The sequence below is a fragment of the Sturnus vulgaris genome, chromosome 19 (genome assembly GCF_052056855.1).
Source record: "Sturnus vulgaris isolate bStuVul1 chromosome 19, bStuVul1.hap1, whole genome shotgun sequence".
Classification (NCBI taxonomy): domain Eukaryota; kingdom Metazoa; phylum Chordata; class Aves; order Passeriformes; family Sturnidae; genus Sturnus; species Sturnus vulgaris.
This window is the reverse complement of record NC_142261.1, coordinates 7,325,212-7,344,957: the sequence shown is the minus strand read 5'-3', so window position 1 is coordinate 7,344,957 and position 19,746 is coordinate 7,325,212. Positions and strand designations below refer to the sequence as shown.

Sequence of the window (19,746 nt, the reverse complement as noted above, 5' to 3'; positions counted from 1 at the left end):
GATGTTGATTCACTATTTCCAAGATAACCAAAGTATCTTAGGAGTCAGATTTTTCTCATGCAGAAGGAAAAAGTTGAAATGATTCAGAAACAAAGCTAAAGTCATCCTAACTCATCTTGCATGTGACCTCTAGCTGTTAAGATAGAGGTAGAATACAAAGGGAAAATCAGGAGTTTTACAGGCAAACAAATTACAGCAGAGCCAAACAGAGATGGCCAAGAACCACCACCTTATGTCTTCACAAAGAGTTTCAGCTTCTATAAATACAGAGCTGAGTGGGATTCTCGTATCACTACAATTGCTCCTCCTGCCTCCCTGCCCCAGCAGTTGTTTCCCACCGGTCCCTCAGCTTAAACTTCAAAGCTTCATGACCTAAACCTGAAAGACATTCACACTATGAAGAGTCCATGCTGGGGGTGGGGAGGCGTTTGTGGCATTTAAAATATCACAGTTGAAACTTCTTCTCCAGTTCACATTGGTTCTAGATCCTCCATGCAGCAGAACTATTTCAAGTCCCCAACTCAAATCTTCCTGACACAATCTCTCACCTGGGCCATTCACAGCACAGTCACACAAACATTGTGCTTTCCCTGACTCACCTGTGAGAGCTTTTGTGTTCTACAGATTCCATTTCCCTACCAGGGATCTAGCCTGTCTTCTCTGTAAACACAATTTTTGCCTGGATGTCCCTACGGACAAAGGAAGGGACTGGAGACCACAGCTCAGGCCTGAAATGTCAAGGCACTCTCTGAAGCCACAGAGCAATGGTTTGACAAACACAGCAGCAATTACCAGGACACAAATCCAAAACTGTTCTCGCATTCCTGAGCAGACAGATAACACCAGAGCTGGTCCTGTAACCGTCTCAAATTCCTCTCGCATGATTTTGTGGAATAACTCAACTCCCCACAGCTGTAGGTCTCAGCAGCACTGCTGTACACAGTTACTGTACAGGGTTTCAGTCATATCATTTAGTACTTCTCCCAGAAAAACATTTGTTTCCTTACAGTCTCCAAAGTAAGAATATTGTAGGACAGAATTGCATTACCAAGTGAAAAGAATTAGTGGCAGAGACAGAACGGTACTCCTGGACCTCCAAATTCCAACTGCATCTCCCAATATGATTTTTCAAAGCCTTCACTTTCAACCCTGAACTTAAAATTTATGTTCTATATATTCAAATTTAACAGATCCATAAAGATCACAAAAAAGCTTCCACCTGTAGAGCACAGCTCAGCAGGCCAGGGAGCAATTCATGCACATTTCCACCAGCTCTGAACAAACAGGAATACTGAACATAAGAGTCAGAGAAGATCATGACAAAAAAGTCAGAGGATTCCAGAACAATTAGCAGCCAGTTGTGGAAAGAGTGTGTACACAAGAAAGGAAAAATCCACAGGTGCCTGCTTTGAATTTTTTGAAAATATTCGGAAAAAATAATGGGAATTTAAAGGTACCAGATTAGAAAAAGTTTGGCAAGGGCAGGCTCCATATGGGAATTTTCCTATTCAAGGCAATAAATTTTCTCTGACTCAGAGCACTGGAAGACAGATGAGAAACCTTTCACTGCTTTGTAAATTATGAAAAACACATGGGACCAAAATGAATACTCGACTTAGGAAAGCAACAGAAATAAGAGATACTTAATAATTCTGATCAGAATTCTCAATAACGTGCATAAAATGCTCAAAAGATGTTAATACAAGAACATGTTACTTGCTCTCACGGAGGAGATCTTCCCAGTCCCTGAACTTCCACCAGCAGGCACACGAGGGGTGTGGATGGTGCCATTAATCAATCAGTTCTACTCACTTATTCACAATACAACAATCAAAATTAATGATGGAAGGGAGCTGGAAAGGGCAGGTGAGTGCTTGAGTCAACTTGTAAAGATTTAAAGAAAGTAAATTAAAGCAGCAGTGAAATGCGAACTGCAGCCAATCTTAATTACAAACTAAAGCCAGAGTAAAGTGAAGTTTCTCTCTCCTTCCACTACATGTTGCCTTTAGCTGAAGACGAATTGCTGGTACTTTTGTAATCTACTAAGTTAAAGTCATTACCTTGACAGTGCCAGGAAGTCTAATTTCCTGGAGCAGTAATACAAAGATTTATAAGGGAATTTAAGCACTCACCTCCTGGAATAGAAAATCTATCATCAGCATGAAACTACATGGAAAGTGACTGAGGATTTCAGATAATGGAGAAGAAGAAATTCACCTGCTGACAAGTTCATCCAAAATCTCATTCCCTGCCTACATAGGCTGCTGACCAGGGTAAGTGTACACACAAAGCTAAGCTTTCAGATAAATTCAGCTTTTTTGTGACATCCCCACTGCAACAAAACAGACTTCTTCAATTACAAGCATTTTTAACATTAGTTCAGTATTTCAGCACAACTCTCTCATAAGCTTATGTTCCCCAAAAAATGGAACTAAACTTAAGTAATCAAAAAGGAAAAGAGAAATTAATAAGGAATTTAATAACTGCTTCAAAGGAGAAAATTAGCCAGCTTATCCACCAGGCTGAAATGTACCTGCACGTCTCCTTATGTACGGCTGAAGACTTTCAACTCCCTAATGAGATAAACTGAAATGAGAGCTGAACTTCAACACCCAAAGCTCCACAGAGCAGACACTGTTCTGCCCTCAGATGTATGTGCACATAAACAACAAACCATGAGATTTGCTTAAACCAGACAGCACAGAAGTCTGGATTTAATTAGGAATAACCTAGCGCTGATTCCATATTAAAAAAACTGTTCTGCTCTTCTGGACTTTCTCCTCCCATATTCCAGCACTGAGGAACAGAGGTGGACAGTCCAACACCTTCACACAGGAGGGTTAAATGTTATAACCCCTGTAACATCTTTGGGGGACTGACACACATCAATCCTGATTCTGCTCAGAAAACCTTATTGCAGAGGTAGTGCCATCTGAGACACTGCCTTCCCCTGCACAGATATGATTAATCCTCATCTTCCCCCAGTGCCTGAGCCTCCTGCCACTATTCCTGCTCAAAAATTAAGGAGTCTGAACAAAGCACCGGAGTTGTACTAGGCTGTGTGTTTAATGTGCACACAGGAGGAATCAGTGCTGTGGTAGTGCAGAAGAGAACACGCTGCAGAGGAGGCAGCCAGCACCACTACCACTGACCTACTTTAGACTGGGGAAGGGATTTCACTAAGACTTTCCCCCCATCCCTCACAGAAGCAGCAATTTTTGAAAGTCCTAAATTTAGCAAGGTTCCGAGGACAGCATTCATAATTTCTTGTCAGTGCTGTTCCCTTCTCTATTCAAACTCATATCACTTTCCCCCAAAATTTATGCTCTCTCTCTTTGACTGTCAGGAAAAAAATAAGCTCCTTTCAACAAAGAGGAAACAAGAAGCTTCTCTTTCACAATCTTTCCTCACGAGGACAGCAGCACTCTGGACACTGCCAGGGCATATACGTTTATTTTTTAATATCAGATGAGACAGCTTCTGAAAGCACTGCAAGTTCTCCCGTCTGACATTATCCAGTTTACCACAGATAACAACCCTGCACTGGAAGCTTTCCCCTGCCAGAATGCCTAGCACATAAAATTATTAAAGGCTTAGAAATGGTTTCAGGGCTGCTCAAATGACGTGCTGCAGCAAAACCTGATTCCCATTAAAAAACCAGGAGCCATCAGGAAGAGACTCTAGTTCATCACTCTGAAAAAGAAAACTGCCTTCCTTCGTTCATTCCTCATCAGAACAAACAAACTCCATGGTGGGAAAAGTGAAATACTATCATTTAAACTAGGTTACAACTCACAGGACCCTGTGGATTGTTCAGGATATGAAGATACCCCTAAGATGTTGTACCAGCAGGAAAGATGTTCTGAAGGATTGAGAAACCTCTGCATCCTTCTCAGACACCAGCCAGTACCTACCCACAATCGATGGAAGTTTCTGGTCTTATGATGTTTCACTGCAGGACAGGCAGAGATTCCTGCCATTAAAGTAATTTGAAATCAAAATTAATTTTCCAGAGCTGATGGAAAATGGGTCTGAACTAGTTTGCTGCTACTAGTCAATGGGTTTTCAAGTGATCACAAGCATACCCTCAATTAAGCTCAGTGGTCATACCTGGGAGTATCTCGTAGGGAAATCATGATGTCAAGTTTTTGAAACCACATCTTTAGATCCACCAGATAAGCTCCATCGATGCTGACTATAAGATTACAGTTATCTAAACACTACATCCCAATATTTTTTAACTACCACAATGCTTATTTGCTGCATTGCATGAACAAATCTTATTACTGCAGTTTCATTTGCCACAAAGACTCCAGCTGAAAACATACTTTAATAGGGCTTTAATAATACATGAAAGAGATTAATCTATAATTGTTGATTTTTGAAATAGCACTTCATCACGTCACTCAATCTGAATGCTTTTGATCATTAAAACTTGCATGATTTCTCCATCTTGGTAACGAGGTTCTGCCTCAGCTGAGAGCTGATCTCATCAGAGCCAATTATATTCTATGAAAGAGATATGACCAGAGCTCTTAAGGGTTTGAAACCTTCAATTCTATTTTCTTTATTTTACTGAGCAATTTAAAGTTCAAGCAACCTTGTTAGAACCTTTAGGATCCAGGAATTCTCAAGTAAATGAGATGCTTGGCAGGAAACTACCAGCAAAAAAGTGAATAAAAATGCATCACTGTCTTGGTGTTTTACTCTTAGCACTCAAGTCAATAGCTACTCAGGCCTTTTTTCATGTCAAAGTGCTTCTTTCAAAATGCTGTGGGATTAATCTCCTGACCTTATCTTGCATGAGATATGTAATCTATTTGACTTTGATTAAATGGGGGTATCTCAAAATTATCAAACAACCTCTTCAAGAGTGTGAGACTTCTAACAATTGAATATGATAACAAGCTGTGTAAGCTCAGAGACAGATACATCTCCCATCAGATCTGCACATCACTTCTACCATTAACAGAGCCACATGGAAGATTTTAATCTTATTCTAATGAAAGCTATGCAAGACACATTTCCTTGCACAAAACTCTTGATTTCCATCTTTTCCCTTTAGTGGCACCTACATTCCAATTGCATTTATAAAGGAATGCAAACGCTGAATCTTTGCTATATTTTGCATTCCTTTCTTTTCCTGCTTCCTAAAGGTGTCTCCTTGCTCTGCACTGTAATCAGCTCCCAGTCTGAACTGATGGCAGCCAGGGAAGGCTGCTTAGAAGTTTCCTGCAGCTCTCTAAATAAGATGGTGCTACAGCTGAGAGATTCATTACTATCTTGCATTATTTCACAAGATACAGTAGCTCTTGTGCAATAATGCACCAAAAGAAAATCAGCGTTTAGACATGAGACTAGAAACTACAGGCACGATAAAGGGTGTCTGTAAACAGATTAGATTCTCTATGTATTAGGATTAGTTTGCATATCACTAATCAGAGTTTCACTGTGAATTTAAGTGAGTGCAGCACTATGTGTGTATAATTATTACACCATTACTGCCTATCAGCACATCTCTAAGGATCTCAGATATGGTATCTGTTGTTGCTCTCAGTTAAACAGCAAAGAAACTGAAGCACAAGTAAGTGGAATGGACCAAGGTCACTAAAAAGCGTAATTCAGGTATCCCAAGTCCATGGGTCTCTCCACCGAGTCAGACTGTCTTTTTATACTCTCCAAAATTCTCTATGTGATACGGGAAGAGTTTAGAATTTTTCTTCTGAGGAATACTCAGGTAGTTCTGGGTATTCAGAGCTCATTAAGGTGAGGTTGACAGGGTGGCACCGCAGCAGTTGCCATGACAATGGCTGGATCTTTACAGAGACATTGCACACACTTCAAATCAAAACCCAGGCAAGTCTCAGAACATCGTCCACTGCTCTAAGAATTCTGACAAAATCCCAAATCACCTCCTAATCTCCAATTTAAAAAAGCACCATGCATGCAAGAAGGGAAGGCAGATTGTGAAAGACCCCATCTCTGCCAGAGCCGAAATACAAAAGCACAATGCACAAAAATCTTTCCGTGAACCTCCTGGATTTTGGAAAACTACACGTACTGTTGACTACAGACAGGGAGGAATGCTGTGTTCAGGGGAAGGCAGACTATCAGTAAAGGCAAAAATCCTAAATCCCTGCTGTCACCCAATTCCACAGAACACTAAAGAATGACAGAGATGCCAGGGAAGGGAAAGGGGTTAGTGCCAAGTACCCTCACCAAGTGCATCTCACAACTCCTTACAGGCAGGTCTGGTGCAGGTGGGTTGCAAGAGGAGCTGTAGAGCAGAGCTTGCACTCACTCCTCTCTGGAGTTACAATCACCTAACACCAAATCAGACAGGCTTCTACAAGATTCCACCAATTCAGCAGTCTTAGATAAAAATTCGTATGCAGTATTCAACACTAGATAAGAGCATGCACACAGATATATCCATTATTTCAATTAAATGACTACAACAGAAAGAGATCAGCCTGATATGCTCATGTCTCAAGTCCCTTTAAGAGTCTCCAGCTCCCAAGCTACTTGTTATTTCCAAAAGCACAAACATTAGCATTACCTTTTGCTGCTTCAGACCGCTTAGGCAAATCAAGTGTATCAAAATTCCTGTCCAAATCTCCATTCTTCTTTCCTGTGCAAAAAAAGACAACAGATGGAGAAGACTGTCAGTATACTGACAGGTAAGTTACTGCCATGTGCATCTAAAAGATGGGAGAAGATACAGACCCAGAATATAAATCACAGACTGCTACCCATAATTGTATGTACCTGGCTTGCAGTCCAGCTGCACAGCTGTGGTTTTAGCATGAGCAAACTTAGGGACAAACATCCGTGCTGCTTTCAGGTTGATCTGCAAACATGCTTAGCACTAGCGTTTCAGAGAGTCTTAGGAGTGCTTTAAACCTTATAAAATTGTGCCATTTCCCTTCTTGGCAAAGCTGTGCCCCTCCCTCAGAAGCCCAGTGTTTACTTGTTTTCACAGAGGAATTTTGACCCGAAGCTTAGCTCAAGCAAAAGCTCAGCAGCATAGCAAAAAAACAACAGCTTTGCTTTGCAGCCTCTATTCTCAATGCAACAGCCAGGCAGGAAGACCTAGATTTAATATATTGTATAGACAGCAGCCAACAACTTAACCTTGAATTGCCCTTCAACCACCAAAATGTCATCTTTGCTATTTATTAGAAGCTAATGGAAATAATGCCATACTTTTGCTAAGAAACAGTGTCACGTTATTACATCAGCTTTAATTTATACAACCTTTATATAAAACAGAACAAAACCTGCACTTTTAGTTAGGCTGAGAATTCAAGGTTATGTAAACACGTGGGGAAGGAAGGGTTAGTTTCCATGCTTCCAAGGAGACACACTGCCCTGGGTAAGCATGGATGCTGTGGGATAAGCAGGAGCTTTGCCATCAGAGGAATACTGGCAGCAGAGAGAGAGAGATTTGGAAGGCAGTGCAAGAATCTGCATGGCTTCTGAGGACAGCAGTGTATAATTTAGTTTTCCCAAATTATTCTGAGGGGTAAAAATATCAAGTTATTTAGTCCCTCTCCCTCCAGAGCAGGGAAGGCAGGTGTGAGGGGATGAATTCAGACAACGCAATTTAAGCTTCCAGAAGTGGCTTCTGCACAGAGACTACCAGGCTGCTAATGGAGGTTTTACAGAAAGGGCTGGAAGTTCCACCAATCAGGCTGCTTAAAAGCAAACAGGAAAATGGTCCTTGAAAATGTAATGAAGAGATTAGTCTGAGTCTTGACTGCCAACAGGTCAGGAGATGGGAAAGGCCAGTCCCTGCCTAGTTACAGCAGGGGGTTGGTACATGCACAGTGAATTCAATGGGTCACTCTACCTTTCCTCTTGACAAAAGGATAAATTTACTCAGTACTTTACAGAGAACAAACAGAGCTTTTAAATACCATTGTGAATATTTTGGAATAACTTTAAGAGAGAAACTCCCCTCAAGGTAGTATTCCATCCTCTCCCTTTCTTTGGGAGGGGATGGAATCACACCCTTTTCTTCTGAAATGCCAACACAAAATAACAGCCAGCTTCAACTGCTGTGCAAAACAAAACATGCACCAGAAGTTCTGCCTATCTGAAATAATTTCCTTAACTAAAGTATGTAAAAGTCCATTTAAGCTGCCAAAAGGCCATGCAGCCAGGTACCACTGCACTCCTTTAAAGGCATCTTTTCTAAAGAAAGGACAGGAATCAGTGGCACTTTGCAGCCTTCCATCAATTTTTTGCTCTATGAAAGGAGCAACACATTGCTTGGGGAATCAAATACAAGAAAGAAAAAGTGCTGTACATCACCAAAGGACTTTGCATTTCATAATGGCAGCTGAACCCAGTTACTGGCTGCAAACCCTTGTTGACCCTAAGGGCATTGACAGGAAAAAGCAGGGCAGACAGAACTAAAAGGAAAAAAGCATTCAAGGAAGGAAGTCAGTGTAGAAAAGATTACAGACTTAAAGCAGACCAATAAATGTGACTCCATCTTATCTACAAGTAGGACAAACTGTTTTTCCACATGACCCTGAATTTCATGTCTCTGCCATTTGATAGTTTAAACCTCAGAACATGTTCTCAGAGAGCCAGACCTTACTTGACTCAACTAGTCATTTCAAAAATTCTCTGTAATTTAAAGGTTGGTTTGGCACTTCTATCAGCCCTGCAGAATTGAGATGGCACAGTAAGAGTTCCCTTCTTCCCAGTGGCATGTTTAGCAAGCACTGTGTCTGTGCACAACTTGTTAAGGAGGAATTGTCCAGGAGTGCAGTGCTGGCTGCCACTTTTGAGCTGGGAATGCCAAAGCAGATGCCTATTTACTGACCCATCTCTCATAAAGACAGCACCCTCCACCTGTGCTCTGGCCTCCTCAGTTGCTGTCTCTCCATTTCTGGGCCAGGCAGCAAACACTGGCTGGTCTGGAGGAGCCTCTGCTGGTTTGTGTCTCAGCCCTCCCATCTCGCAGGCCAAAGCCTGTCTGTTCAAAGCAGAAGCTGCCAGCTGCTTGCCAATGGCAGCAGTACAGAACATAGAACTCTGACCAAGGGGATTTCAGCTCTACAAATTACTTGCTTAATCAAATGGATTTAGTTTGGAAACACCCCAAGCACCTACATTTCCAGAGCTTTCTGACAGAGACAAGGTGAGCAAGCTGCAAGAACACTCCAAAACAAATCCACCCAGAAAACAAACGTTCCAATCTGAGGCCCAGCAGCTATTTTTGCCATTTGATTTTCACAAATATTGGAGTTTCTAAAAAGGTGACCACATTTAGCAATTCAAGAGTCTACTGATTAAAACCCTCTCAGGCACCCCCATGCACCCCTGATAACATGAGAAAATCATTTGGCAGCACTGCCAGATTCTGTAGCTCTGAACACCCTGCTCTGTCCCTCGAGCCTGTGCATTTGTTCACAGCAGGGATGTGAACACACACAACCCATGCAGCATGGAGCACACCACTGCTGCTTCCTGGATCTTCACTATCAGGTTGTGCACCACAGGGATGCTGAAACCACAGCACAAACTGCACTTGCAGTAGGAGAGAAAATTAAGATCTGTTTTTGGACATTTCTATTTCCACCCATGTCCAGGCTCTCCAGGTTTTCCTGCCTGAGGTGTGTCAGAGAAAAGCCAATGCTGTTGGATGAGAAACATAGCTCCAAACTTTGCCAAGAGACAGTCTTGAACATGCCTACTGACAGGCCTGTTTTATGAGACCTGGCTGTAGGATTGGCACAGCACTCTGGTTTGGGAAAACTGCCTGACATAAGACTTGCTTGTGCAAGACACAATTCACAGTCTCTGAAACAAAGGGATTAAAATTCCTCCCCTCTCCCCCCCATGCTACTTTTCATTATGTAAGAAACAACCAAAACATGACCTTCAGCATTTTCCATCTGTCAAAAACTCTGCACAGACTCTGAAGTGTGACCCAGCGTTATTAACCACTGTTGTTGTTGATCTTCTGCAAATGTAGTTTTGCTTTACCAGACAGTCAAACCATGGTGCAGCCAGACCATTTCTGCTGAAGGATTAATTCCCAAATGCTTTCTTTCTGGTTGAAATAAAGGTCTAAGGGAAAGTGCTTCTTCGCAGCAATACCACCTTATCCTCCCCAGTGCTCATTAATACAGCCACTGAGCTGGCCACAAAGGAGTGACAGAAACCAAGGGCTGAGCTCTGTCCTGCCAACAAGTCCATTCTCCACTGCCTCACCACTCACAGCCCAAAATCAGCATCCTGCAGAACACTACTCAGCACCATTTGTTGGGTGGAGCAATTAGATTTTAATTGACTGTTTTTTTCCCCTCTCTAACATTTCTGCTTTGGCCCAACCCTCCAGAACCCATGATGTGAAGCAAGTGTCACAACGTGAAAAATGCTCCTTCACCTCCCATCAGTCTCAGTAAAGGAGTCTCACAGGCACCCACAGCCCATCAACTTCCCAGGTGAGGGAAGCTTTTAGCCTCAGACCTGTGTCTTCCAGGCACAATTTTACTTTTTGTGCTAGGATGAGAAACTGAAGCCTATCCCTGGAGACAGGTACTGGGGCAGCTTCATCCAGCTCCTGTGAGTGCCAGTAACAGCTGCAGCAGCCCAGACGTGCCCAAGCAGAAAAAGTACCAAGCACCCCTGAGAATACAACCCAAGCTGCTGTGGCTCACAGCTCCTTCCACTCCCCAGAGCAGCCAGCAGAGTCTCCATCTGACAGGGCTGGTGACACAACCCTCTCTGGGGTGTTCCTGCAGGCCAGCTCCACAGCAATTTCCCTACTGCACTTACACAAGACTGAATAAATCCTTGTATTTCCCATTTGCGGTTTGGAAAGACCAAACAGCAGAAGCTCTCTCAGAGGATTTTTCCATGTCTGCTGAAATGAACAGGAGGATGTGCTGGGGCAGCAGAGGAGAAGGTGGATGAACCACACCTTGATCTCAGCTCTTAGCCTTGCATGTGAAAGCCGAACAAAGCATGTTATGGTGATGATGAAAATAAAGTATTGCAGACTCACCTTGATTGAACCACTCCTCTAATTACCAGAAAAGCAGCAAAAGGAAAACAAAAATTTACAGGATGAAGAAAATACAAAGGAACAGTCACAAAGAGGCAGAATTTCACAGAACAGGTTCAAAACCTGAGTATTACAAGACTACAGAACTTTCATCGATTAAAAAACCAAACCAAGGTATTTCACTTTCTCCCTTTTGTTCCTGCTAAAAACTCCCGGTCTTTCTTTGCACAGCTTTTTTTTCCTTTTCTTTCTCAGTTTATTAAATGATAAGGTGCTCACAGAACTGAGGGGACAGAAGGATGACTAGCCCTTTGCAGAGGTGTTTAAAATGCTGTGATCAATGACCAATGAAATAAAATAAAATAAACATGGAAACACTGCGAGATTAAATGAACAAGAAAGGAGAGGATAGACAAACTTTGAAGTTCTAGACTGAGAAAATTTAAGTAGGTTCAGATCAGTATCCACATAAATTTAACAGCAAGACAAGGGAGCTTCTCTTTATCATTTTAAAAGCACATTTATGAATGGATTTTAACTTTTATTTTTAAAGCACAACAGTCATCTGAGACCCTCTATTCTTCTGATCTACATCATACGAGCTGTGAGCTCAGCATTATCACCAGTTGATTTCCCTCTGGGGAACAGCACACTTGCAAAAGAGCACGGCGAAAAGGTGGAAAAAAACCATTAAAATATATTGTCATTTCCTGCCCAACACACAGAGCCAAACTCAAGCTGTCACTGAGTGCCTGCACTGCTTGCTGCAATCCATAGGCTCATCCCCATCAGGTTATTTTGAGACCAACTTGTCCAGACAGACGTGACCTGGTGCTTCAGCTGATGAGCAGAATGTACCTGGGTGCCCAGCCCCAGGACAGTATCTCTAGGTGGGCCCAGGCAGAACCTGGTGTGGGACACCTGGGAGTGCTCCTGGCCACTGCCATCGAGGGGATGAGAACAGGTCTCCCTCAGCACAACACCCTCCTCCCACAGGGCATTCAGAGCTTTTATGGCTAAAAGTGTTTCCACTGACTGTGCTGCTCTCCAGCAAAGCAACACCATGGACTGCAGGTGGCAGGGAACAGGATCGAGCCAGCACAGGTGCAAGGTTTCCAGAGGGTATCACACTGCAGCTTCAGTCACTCCCTGTGAGAACAGGCTGGCCAGCCAGGAAGAAACATTGCTTTAGTTTTTCCCTCAGTCTTTAGAAGATTCCCATCAATTTTTTATTTTAAACAGTTTAAATGTAGTTGATGACAGACTAGTCTGCAGAAGTAAGTTCACACTGTGATGACTTCCCTAACACATATGGAAACACATAATATTTTAATAACTTGTGCAGGTCAGATCAAAGAGTAGCGTGCAGCACACAGTCCATCAAGTTCAAACGACTCCATATCAGCTCTTTAGGGGCAAAACCCTTCCTTGTACCTGGCTATAAATAATAAGCCAGGATATGTGTACACATGAATGAGGAGAATGAAGCCTAGATAGAAAATGGAATTAATTATCTCTGAATTAATCTAGAATAGTCATTTCTCTAAAACAACAAAGAAAACGAATATAATTTGAGTGTCTCTTTGTAAAGGAAACATGGAAGAGGGGTTACTGAGACTATTAATCCTCTCTTATAATGAAACTCCTCTGCAACACTCATACCCCAGAGGAGAGAACAGGTCTAAAAGTGACTGACAATTAAAAGCTACAAAATTGTGTTTGCAATTTAAATTACTGAAATAGTGACTGAATTGGGAGGTTGTATGTTTCAGCTGAGTGGGAGGGGAGGCTTTTAGTTTGTTTTCAAGTATGAGAGTCTGGAGGCATGGAAGATGCACAGGCAGAGTGCCATGCACGGGGATGGATGGATGGATGGATCCATGCTGGCCTGGCTTCCTGAGAAGGGCACACATGCTACACAGCCAGGCAAGGGGACTGAGCAGAGATGTGACAGATGCAAGAACACAGCAAGGCAGAGCAGAGGCAGAGCACATCCACCTTTTTCCAACAGCAGAGTGTCACCTGTCAGCACGCAGCACTCCTGTTTAAAGCCAAACAAAATTATAGCAATTGTGGAAAAAAGAATCCTAAACATCCAAGAGTGATGCAACATGGGAGATAAAACACATGCCAGAACACTGCAAACATTCCACAAACTGCATCATCCTGAACGAGCACAATGAATGTGCTTGCAAGAGCAGGACTACACAGCAACATAACCCCCAAATCCATTACCTTTAGCTTTTTTTCCACCAAAACAACCAGCATCATCTTTCTTCTTCTTCTGGGAGCCTCCTGTGCCTGTAGTCTGACCAGCATCTAGTTCTTGGTACTTATCAGCTCCAGGGACCTCTTTGTGGACATGGTAGGAAAGGTTCCGCATGATGCACACACAGTTCTCCACAGACTGTTACAGAGAAATTTGTGTTATGCAAAGCACTGCACCCTCTTACCTGCAGACCATTGTATGGTACAGAGGGGGAAACTGAAAAAAGAAGGCCACCTGTCCCAGGAAGACCATGCAGCTCTCAAGAAGATTAAGTAAAGACCCTTAAACTAAAGTTCATTCTTCTTCTAAACCCCGTTTTATTTTTCCAAAAGTGAAGTGCTTTATAAATAGTACCCATTCAAAATGAAAACTCTCTAATCAAAAATACCACTTGATCTTACATAAAGAATACAATTCACCAAAAGATCAAACACACAGCAGAAAATGATCATATAAGGATCTTATTTTAATCCAAGTTTCTCTCTCGTTCTTCCAACATTTACAATCTCCAAGGGGCCCATTTTATTAAATCTTCTCTGGGTCAAAACCTGGGCCTTGTGAGGATTTCAATGCGAACACACGTTGTCCTGCAGTAATAGCTAATCCACAGCACATCGGGCTCTGACAAGAGCAAGGCTCTGTAGGTTGCAATGGAAACCACCAGGTGGTTACAAAATCCACTTTCAAAATTACCTGATTAAGTAACAGGGCTTTGTAACCCCCTTGTTCAGGCCATCACATGGTGAGACTCAGAATAAAATAACGATGCTTTACAAGCCTTCTGGTGTTATAAAGAAATAGTATGCTCTTCTTTTAAACAGGTTAAAGTTATGCTATTCCTCATGCATATAAATACACTTTTAAGTGCCATGGGATGAGATGATGATAAAAACAGATTAATAAAATCTGCACCAAAAAAAAAAAGGCACAGAGAAAGTGCTGCAGGTCTGAAGACACTTCTTAATGTCTAAGCACTTCAGTCTTCAGAGATGGTGCTGAATAGAGTCTTTAAAATGGGAACTGACTCCTTTGCTGCTTTGTGCAAATGGGACTCAATTCTGATTTGGAGACTGCACTTACAAATGCCAATTAAGTAACGTAGAACAATAGCAATAATGTCACTGAAAATAAAGGACTGCTCTCCCCACCTCTCTTAGCGACCAGCCTTTGCTCCTATCAGCCACATAGGGAAACACAGCAGCATCCTGCTGATACCCCACCAGCAATATCACAGATACCAGAGATGAGAGCAAGATAATTACTTTATTTTCTGAGGCAAGCATAATCCTCTTCTGATACCAGCAAACAGAAGTTGTACCCCAGTGCAACACTTCAGCATAAATTAACACAAACAGCCTCTATATTTTAATACTCAAATTCACCTTATTGTCCGTGTCCTTCTTGCCAACTGCAGACTGCAAAGCATGAAGGAGGGCATCCACCAGGCCATCACACTCTCTCAGTCTTCTCCGTGCCTCTGCTCCATCTGAACTTACATTCCTGACAGGAGAGAATTGAAAGAAAATTTAGCCCTGTAACCTTGACTATAAAGTTCAAGGTGCATTGATTTATACTACAATTATTAAGAACTCATCACCTTGGATGAAAAATTAGGAGGCCAAGTAGACTGACAAACCTACTACATCTCAGTAAAGTATGGGCAATGCACATCTGCAACTCTGAGCCCGAACAAAACGTGGAACACAATCCCAGAGATGCCCACAAACACTTTCTCTGCTTTGCTGGCAAGTCCAAGGACTCACCTTAAACCAGGCTGGAGTCTACAGAGCAAAGAGTATGCAAACCAAAAATTTAATTTCCAAACTCACAGTTCCAAACTGAAAGATACCTTCCCCACCTTAAGAAAAACATCCCAAGTCACAAGATTGCTCAGCAGTATCATGGCCACAGAAATTGAAAAAGCTGCAGCAGATTCAGCACAAAGTCTGGATAAGTCACCTTTAGTAAGGGAAGGACGACACTTTACATGGCTTTGAATTTCTCAAAACACTGCACAAGAGAATGGCACAGGTAGAAGCAGTGAGACAGAATGGAAGCTACTTGGAGCTGCTGAAAGTTACACTTATCAATGACTGCAGAAACTGTCAGGGGGACCTTTGAACTTGGCCTCACTCATCCAGTGAGCACAAACTCATATTCCCAGCTTTGAATAAGCTTCCATCTGCCATTACCCAATAAATAAATAAAATTCACGTTAATTTTCCAAATGCCACCTTCCCCCCCACCCCCTTCTTCAGGGGGAAAATTATTCTTATTAGTGCTCACTGACCAAACCTGTATGGAAGCTCTTCCCAAAGCTGAAACACAGTAATTTTGACAATAACACAGACAACCTGTCAGGTCTTTGAATCCCACAAAGCCGTGTAAGGTTACCTCTCAAAAGCTCAGGACACCATCATTACCTTCTGTTATCAGGATCATGCAGTCAGTTTTGGCTTTTAACTAGAGGGACTGCCAATCTCCAAGTAATTAACAAATCAATCATGATCCCCTCCCGTGTCCTGGTCATCTGGGCAGGCTGCTGTGTTAATTGCATAGCTAGGAAAACCCACATTTTCTCAAGGACCTCTCAGAATCTGAAGGCACTTAATTGTGAGCTGGTTGCTGTAACAGCACATTAACTTTCAATTAAGAACACAAATGAAATGCACAGATAAACGAATGCTTTCGTCAAATCCTAACAGCTTCACCTCCAGCAATGAGTGATAAGAGGCAGGTGAAGTGAGTATTAAAATGATTCCACAGGATAGATGGAAGAGAATTCTACATGCTGCTTTCCCCATCTCCAGTTGTACTAATCCTTTTGTATCAAAAACACAAATGTGAATTTAATGCTAGGTCTTTATGAAACTGAAATTAGAATTCAAATTCTCTGAGATACCTTTCAGGAGTTGTAACAGCAAGTGATAGCAGCTCCACCTTCAAGCACATCTATTAATGTGGAACACTACTTATTAAGCTTCAGGGTGACAGAAATGCACTATAAATGGTCTTATCTGGAGCTGTGTATCTCATTTTTTATCCCCTCATTAAGTCTCAGAGTTTTAGAATTCATAAGCAACACTTGCAGACTGAAGGCAGAACAGCTCAACCTTCACACCTTCCTTGCCCTATGGCCCACTCTGAAGAGATTTTTCTCTGGTTCATTTGTGCTACCACATTTGCACCACATTTGTTTTACATTGGCACAGTACTGTGTCTCCTGCTTTCTTACTTCTTCATCTGTACTGGGGCTAATATCAAGGCAGACATTGATACGGTTATGATTGAAAAATGTATTATAATATTGTATCAGTAAGAGTGTGGCCTGCTGATATCACTGTCTCTTCAACTATAGAAAAATTTACTGAAAATTAATGCCTCGAGAAAAAATTCCCACATACATCACACATAAATAAGCATGAAAACTCTGCAGGATCAAGTTAATACCTAATTAATGCTATGACTAAGTTATCCAGACATCAAACTTTGCAGTTTTAATGTTTTAACTAGCACATCACAAAATGTATCCTTATGAGCACCTCATGCAGAAACATCTGCTCTATAAATACCCAGCTCTTGGGATTTTGTTAGTCCTCCCTCCTTGGGTAATGAGCTTCTTGCAGCCCTTGGGATTTAAATACCACGGAAGAACAAACCCCATTTCCTTGTCTGTAGCTGCACCCCAGACCTATGGGGGAGCTCAGCTCCCACTCTGGTCCCAGCAGTCCAGACAGGTCACGAGTCTGCTCCACCACTGCAAAAGGCAGTGAAGATCTCCCAAACCTCCCCACGGAAATGTTTGCATTTCAGACCCGTGCCAGACACTTCTAAGCTCTAAGCTAAGGTGGGCCCTACAAAAACGATGACAGTATGCTTTGACTAAGTTCTCATCTGGCAATCCCAGAAGTGCTGCCAGGATTTGTTTCCATGATCCGGAGCCACCGTCACAAGTCCATGCAACCCAGGAAAATGCCAGTTGCATTTCTGCCGTGAATTAAGACTCCATCATCCAACTTCCTTGAAAAGCATCACCTGGTAGTCATTGATCAAATTCATCTTGGGTCTTCAGGAGGGGTGGGAGCATGAAAACAAAAGGGATGACATGGACAGGAGAGCTACTGCTGGCACTGGTCATGAAAAAGGACAGAAACTGCCGTGGAATAATCAACCTGATAGTGCACTCCACTGACAGGAGTCAGGAAAAATCTCTTCCCTTTTCACATCTGCACTGGGACAGTTCTGCATCTTACATCTGTTAAATGTATTAAATGGAGTGTTTCATTCCATCTGGGATGGAATGATGGATGTAACCAAACCATCATCCAAAGGAAGCTTTCAAAGCAAGGTTTCTGAACACCCTTCTTCCAAGACCGATGGAAATCAACAAACACGGCTGATTCCAGCAGTTCACAGAAGATCTGCAGTCCCCTCACACAGGGCAACACTCCACAGAAGGAATGCACAGACCAGAAACTCCTGCAATGGAGATATGCAACATATGGCATCCAGACTTGGAGAAAGTTGAGAGCTTTGCTTTTCATTTAACTTTTCTACACATTAGACAAGTATTGCTTTACACAAATAATTTTACAAGTAATTCTTCAGCGGATGGAGTGTTTCACACAAGACACCAAACAGAAAGGCAGCTGAGACCCCAGCTGAGGTGCTGTAACTATGTTACTTAGGAGACAGGCTGCCATGCAAGAACTGAAATGGCAACAAGATTCTGCAATTAAACAAATGTTCTCATTGACTTGCTTGCTGGGGGACAAATTAATATTAAAAACCTCTGTAGATATAAGTCAAAGCTACTTATTGAAGTCAGAACAACTCTGCAGGACTTTTGAGGAACTGATGATGGGCAAATATCCTGTTACAAATGAAAATACAGTTGACTGCCTATTCAGAACGATGGGAATGGTGAGGGGGAACTACCCCATCTATTTTTACACAAACCAGTGACAAATGAGACCTGCCATTCATCCCCAGTGTTCTGTACAGTCTGCTTCCCTTGTCTCTTCACCCCCAGGAAGGTCTCTTCTGCTTTCCCCGACTTTCCTGCTTTTCAATACTTTTCCAAGAGTCTATGAGATGACAAATGTATTTTAAAAACGGAAATGTCTTTCTTATGTACAACGCTAAGGGTAATAGAAACCTTCAGTGTGTTTCCTGTAAATGTACACAGTCTGACAAACAATTCTAGAAACAGAACACAGAACTACTGCCCATGTGACATCAGGTATATAGGAAAGAAACCAACTGGATGACTGATTTTATGTAAAACAGTAAAGCACAAATCTCATTCCAGAGATTTTAAATCTCCTGCCTTTAGCTAGAAAAAGCAACGTGGATTTTCCCTCAAGTTCTTGGAATCCAGACTGTGGCCAGGATTAGTGAAAGAAAATTTGTAAGGATGTTGTACTATATGCTTTCCCTGGGAAAACAAAACAAAACAACAAAAAGAAGCACTGAGTAAATGTTAAAAAGAAGTAAATACCTATGAGCATAGAAACTCATCAGGCTAGGAATGAGTCTGTTACTATTAAAGACTTCAGAGAACGGGGGCGAGTGTGCTGAGAAATCTGTTCACGCCTCAGATAAGGTTATCATTATCACCAAAGAGTTGTCTTAATAATATGCAATTCTGAATGCTACATTTACATCTGCAGAACAGAGCTGGCATTCGTCACCCCTAGGAGAGGTGAGCTGTTACTACTGTCTGTGCCACACACCAGAATTATCTTCAAGAGAAAAGGCTTAAAAGTAATTAAGTACAGGGTACTTAATGTGCACTCTTTCAATGCAGTCATGTGGCAGTGCTCCCTCTGTGCCCTCCCTAACAATCTGACAGAGCAGAGATGTGGAGAGCTTTTGGATGGTTTTCTTTTTAATGATGAAGAGAAACTTGAAAATGATGGCAGAGACACCATATTCTCTGAAAATTAAAACCAGTGTTTCCAGGACTGTTGTGTCTGTCACTTGGCTGGAGAGCACCATCAGTTGCTATCCCACAGTGCTGCAGATGAAGCCAAGGCAGAGTGTTACTGAACACTCACCCTCCTGCCTCACTTCAGCAGGTGCAAAAAGCACTTTGTTTAGAGATCTAGCTGGCAATGAAGACAACAGCTTGGAGACTTGGCTTTTTCTATAAATAGGAAGTTGAACTGGAAATAGACATCCTCCCAGTAAAACTTCCACCTTTCCCTGGAAGGATCACAGCTGAGAGCTGAAGCCAAGACAGTGATAAGCTCTTTTCAAGCCCTTGCTAAGACTCTGACCAGCACCATGACTGAGGCTCTGCTGTCCAGACACTGAGTTTTGCATATTTCAGCCGATAAAGACTACCACCTTCTCACAACTCTTGCTTAAAATATGTTAGTTGTTCTGCCCACCTACCCTGGGCAGGCAGAATCCTTGCTATATAAACACCCTACCACCTGCACACACT

At 42.2% G+C, this 19,746-nt stretch overlaps 1 protein-coding gene across 11 annotated transcripts in view; it reads right to left on the bottom strand.

Moving 5' to 3' along the window:
- The window catches only part of ARVCF (ARVCF delta catenin family member), a 245,977-nt gene that overhangs the window by 36,099 nt on the left and 190,132 nt on the right, over positions 1-19,746 (bottom strand). For 10 of the 11 annotated variants that reach the window (XM_088176225.1, XM_088176232.1, XM_088176227.1 and 7 more), the window contains 4 exons: positions 14,678-14,795; positions 13,262-13,433; positions 11,027-11,044; positions 6,560-6,631 (listed from right to left, as the gene is read on the bottom strand). In XM_088176225.1, coding sequence (XP_088032351.1) covers positions 6,560-6,631; positions 11,027-11,044; positions 13,262-13,433; positions 14,678-14,795 — 380 coding nt within the window. The remainder of the gene's footprint in view (positions 1-6,559; positions 6,632-11,026; positions 11,045-13,261; positions 13,434-14,677; positions 14,796-19,746) is intronic. The other variant, XM_088176231.1, reaches the window with a different exon arrangement.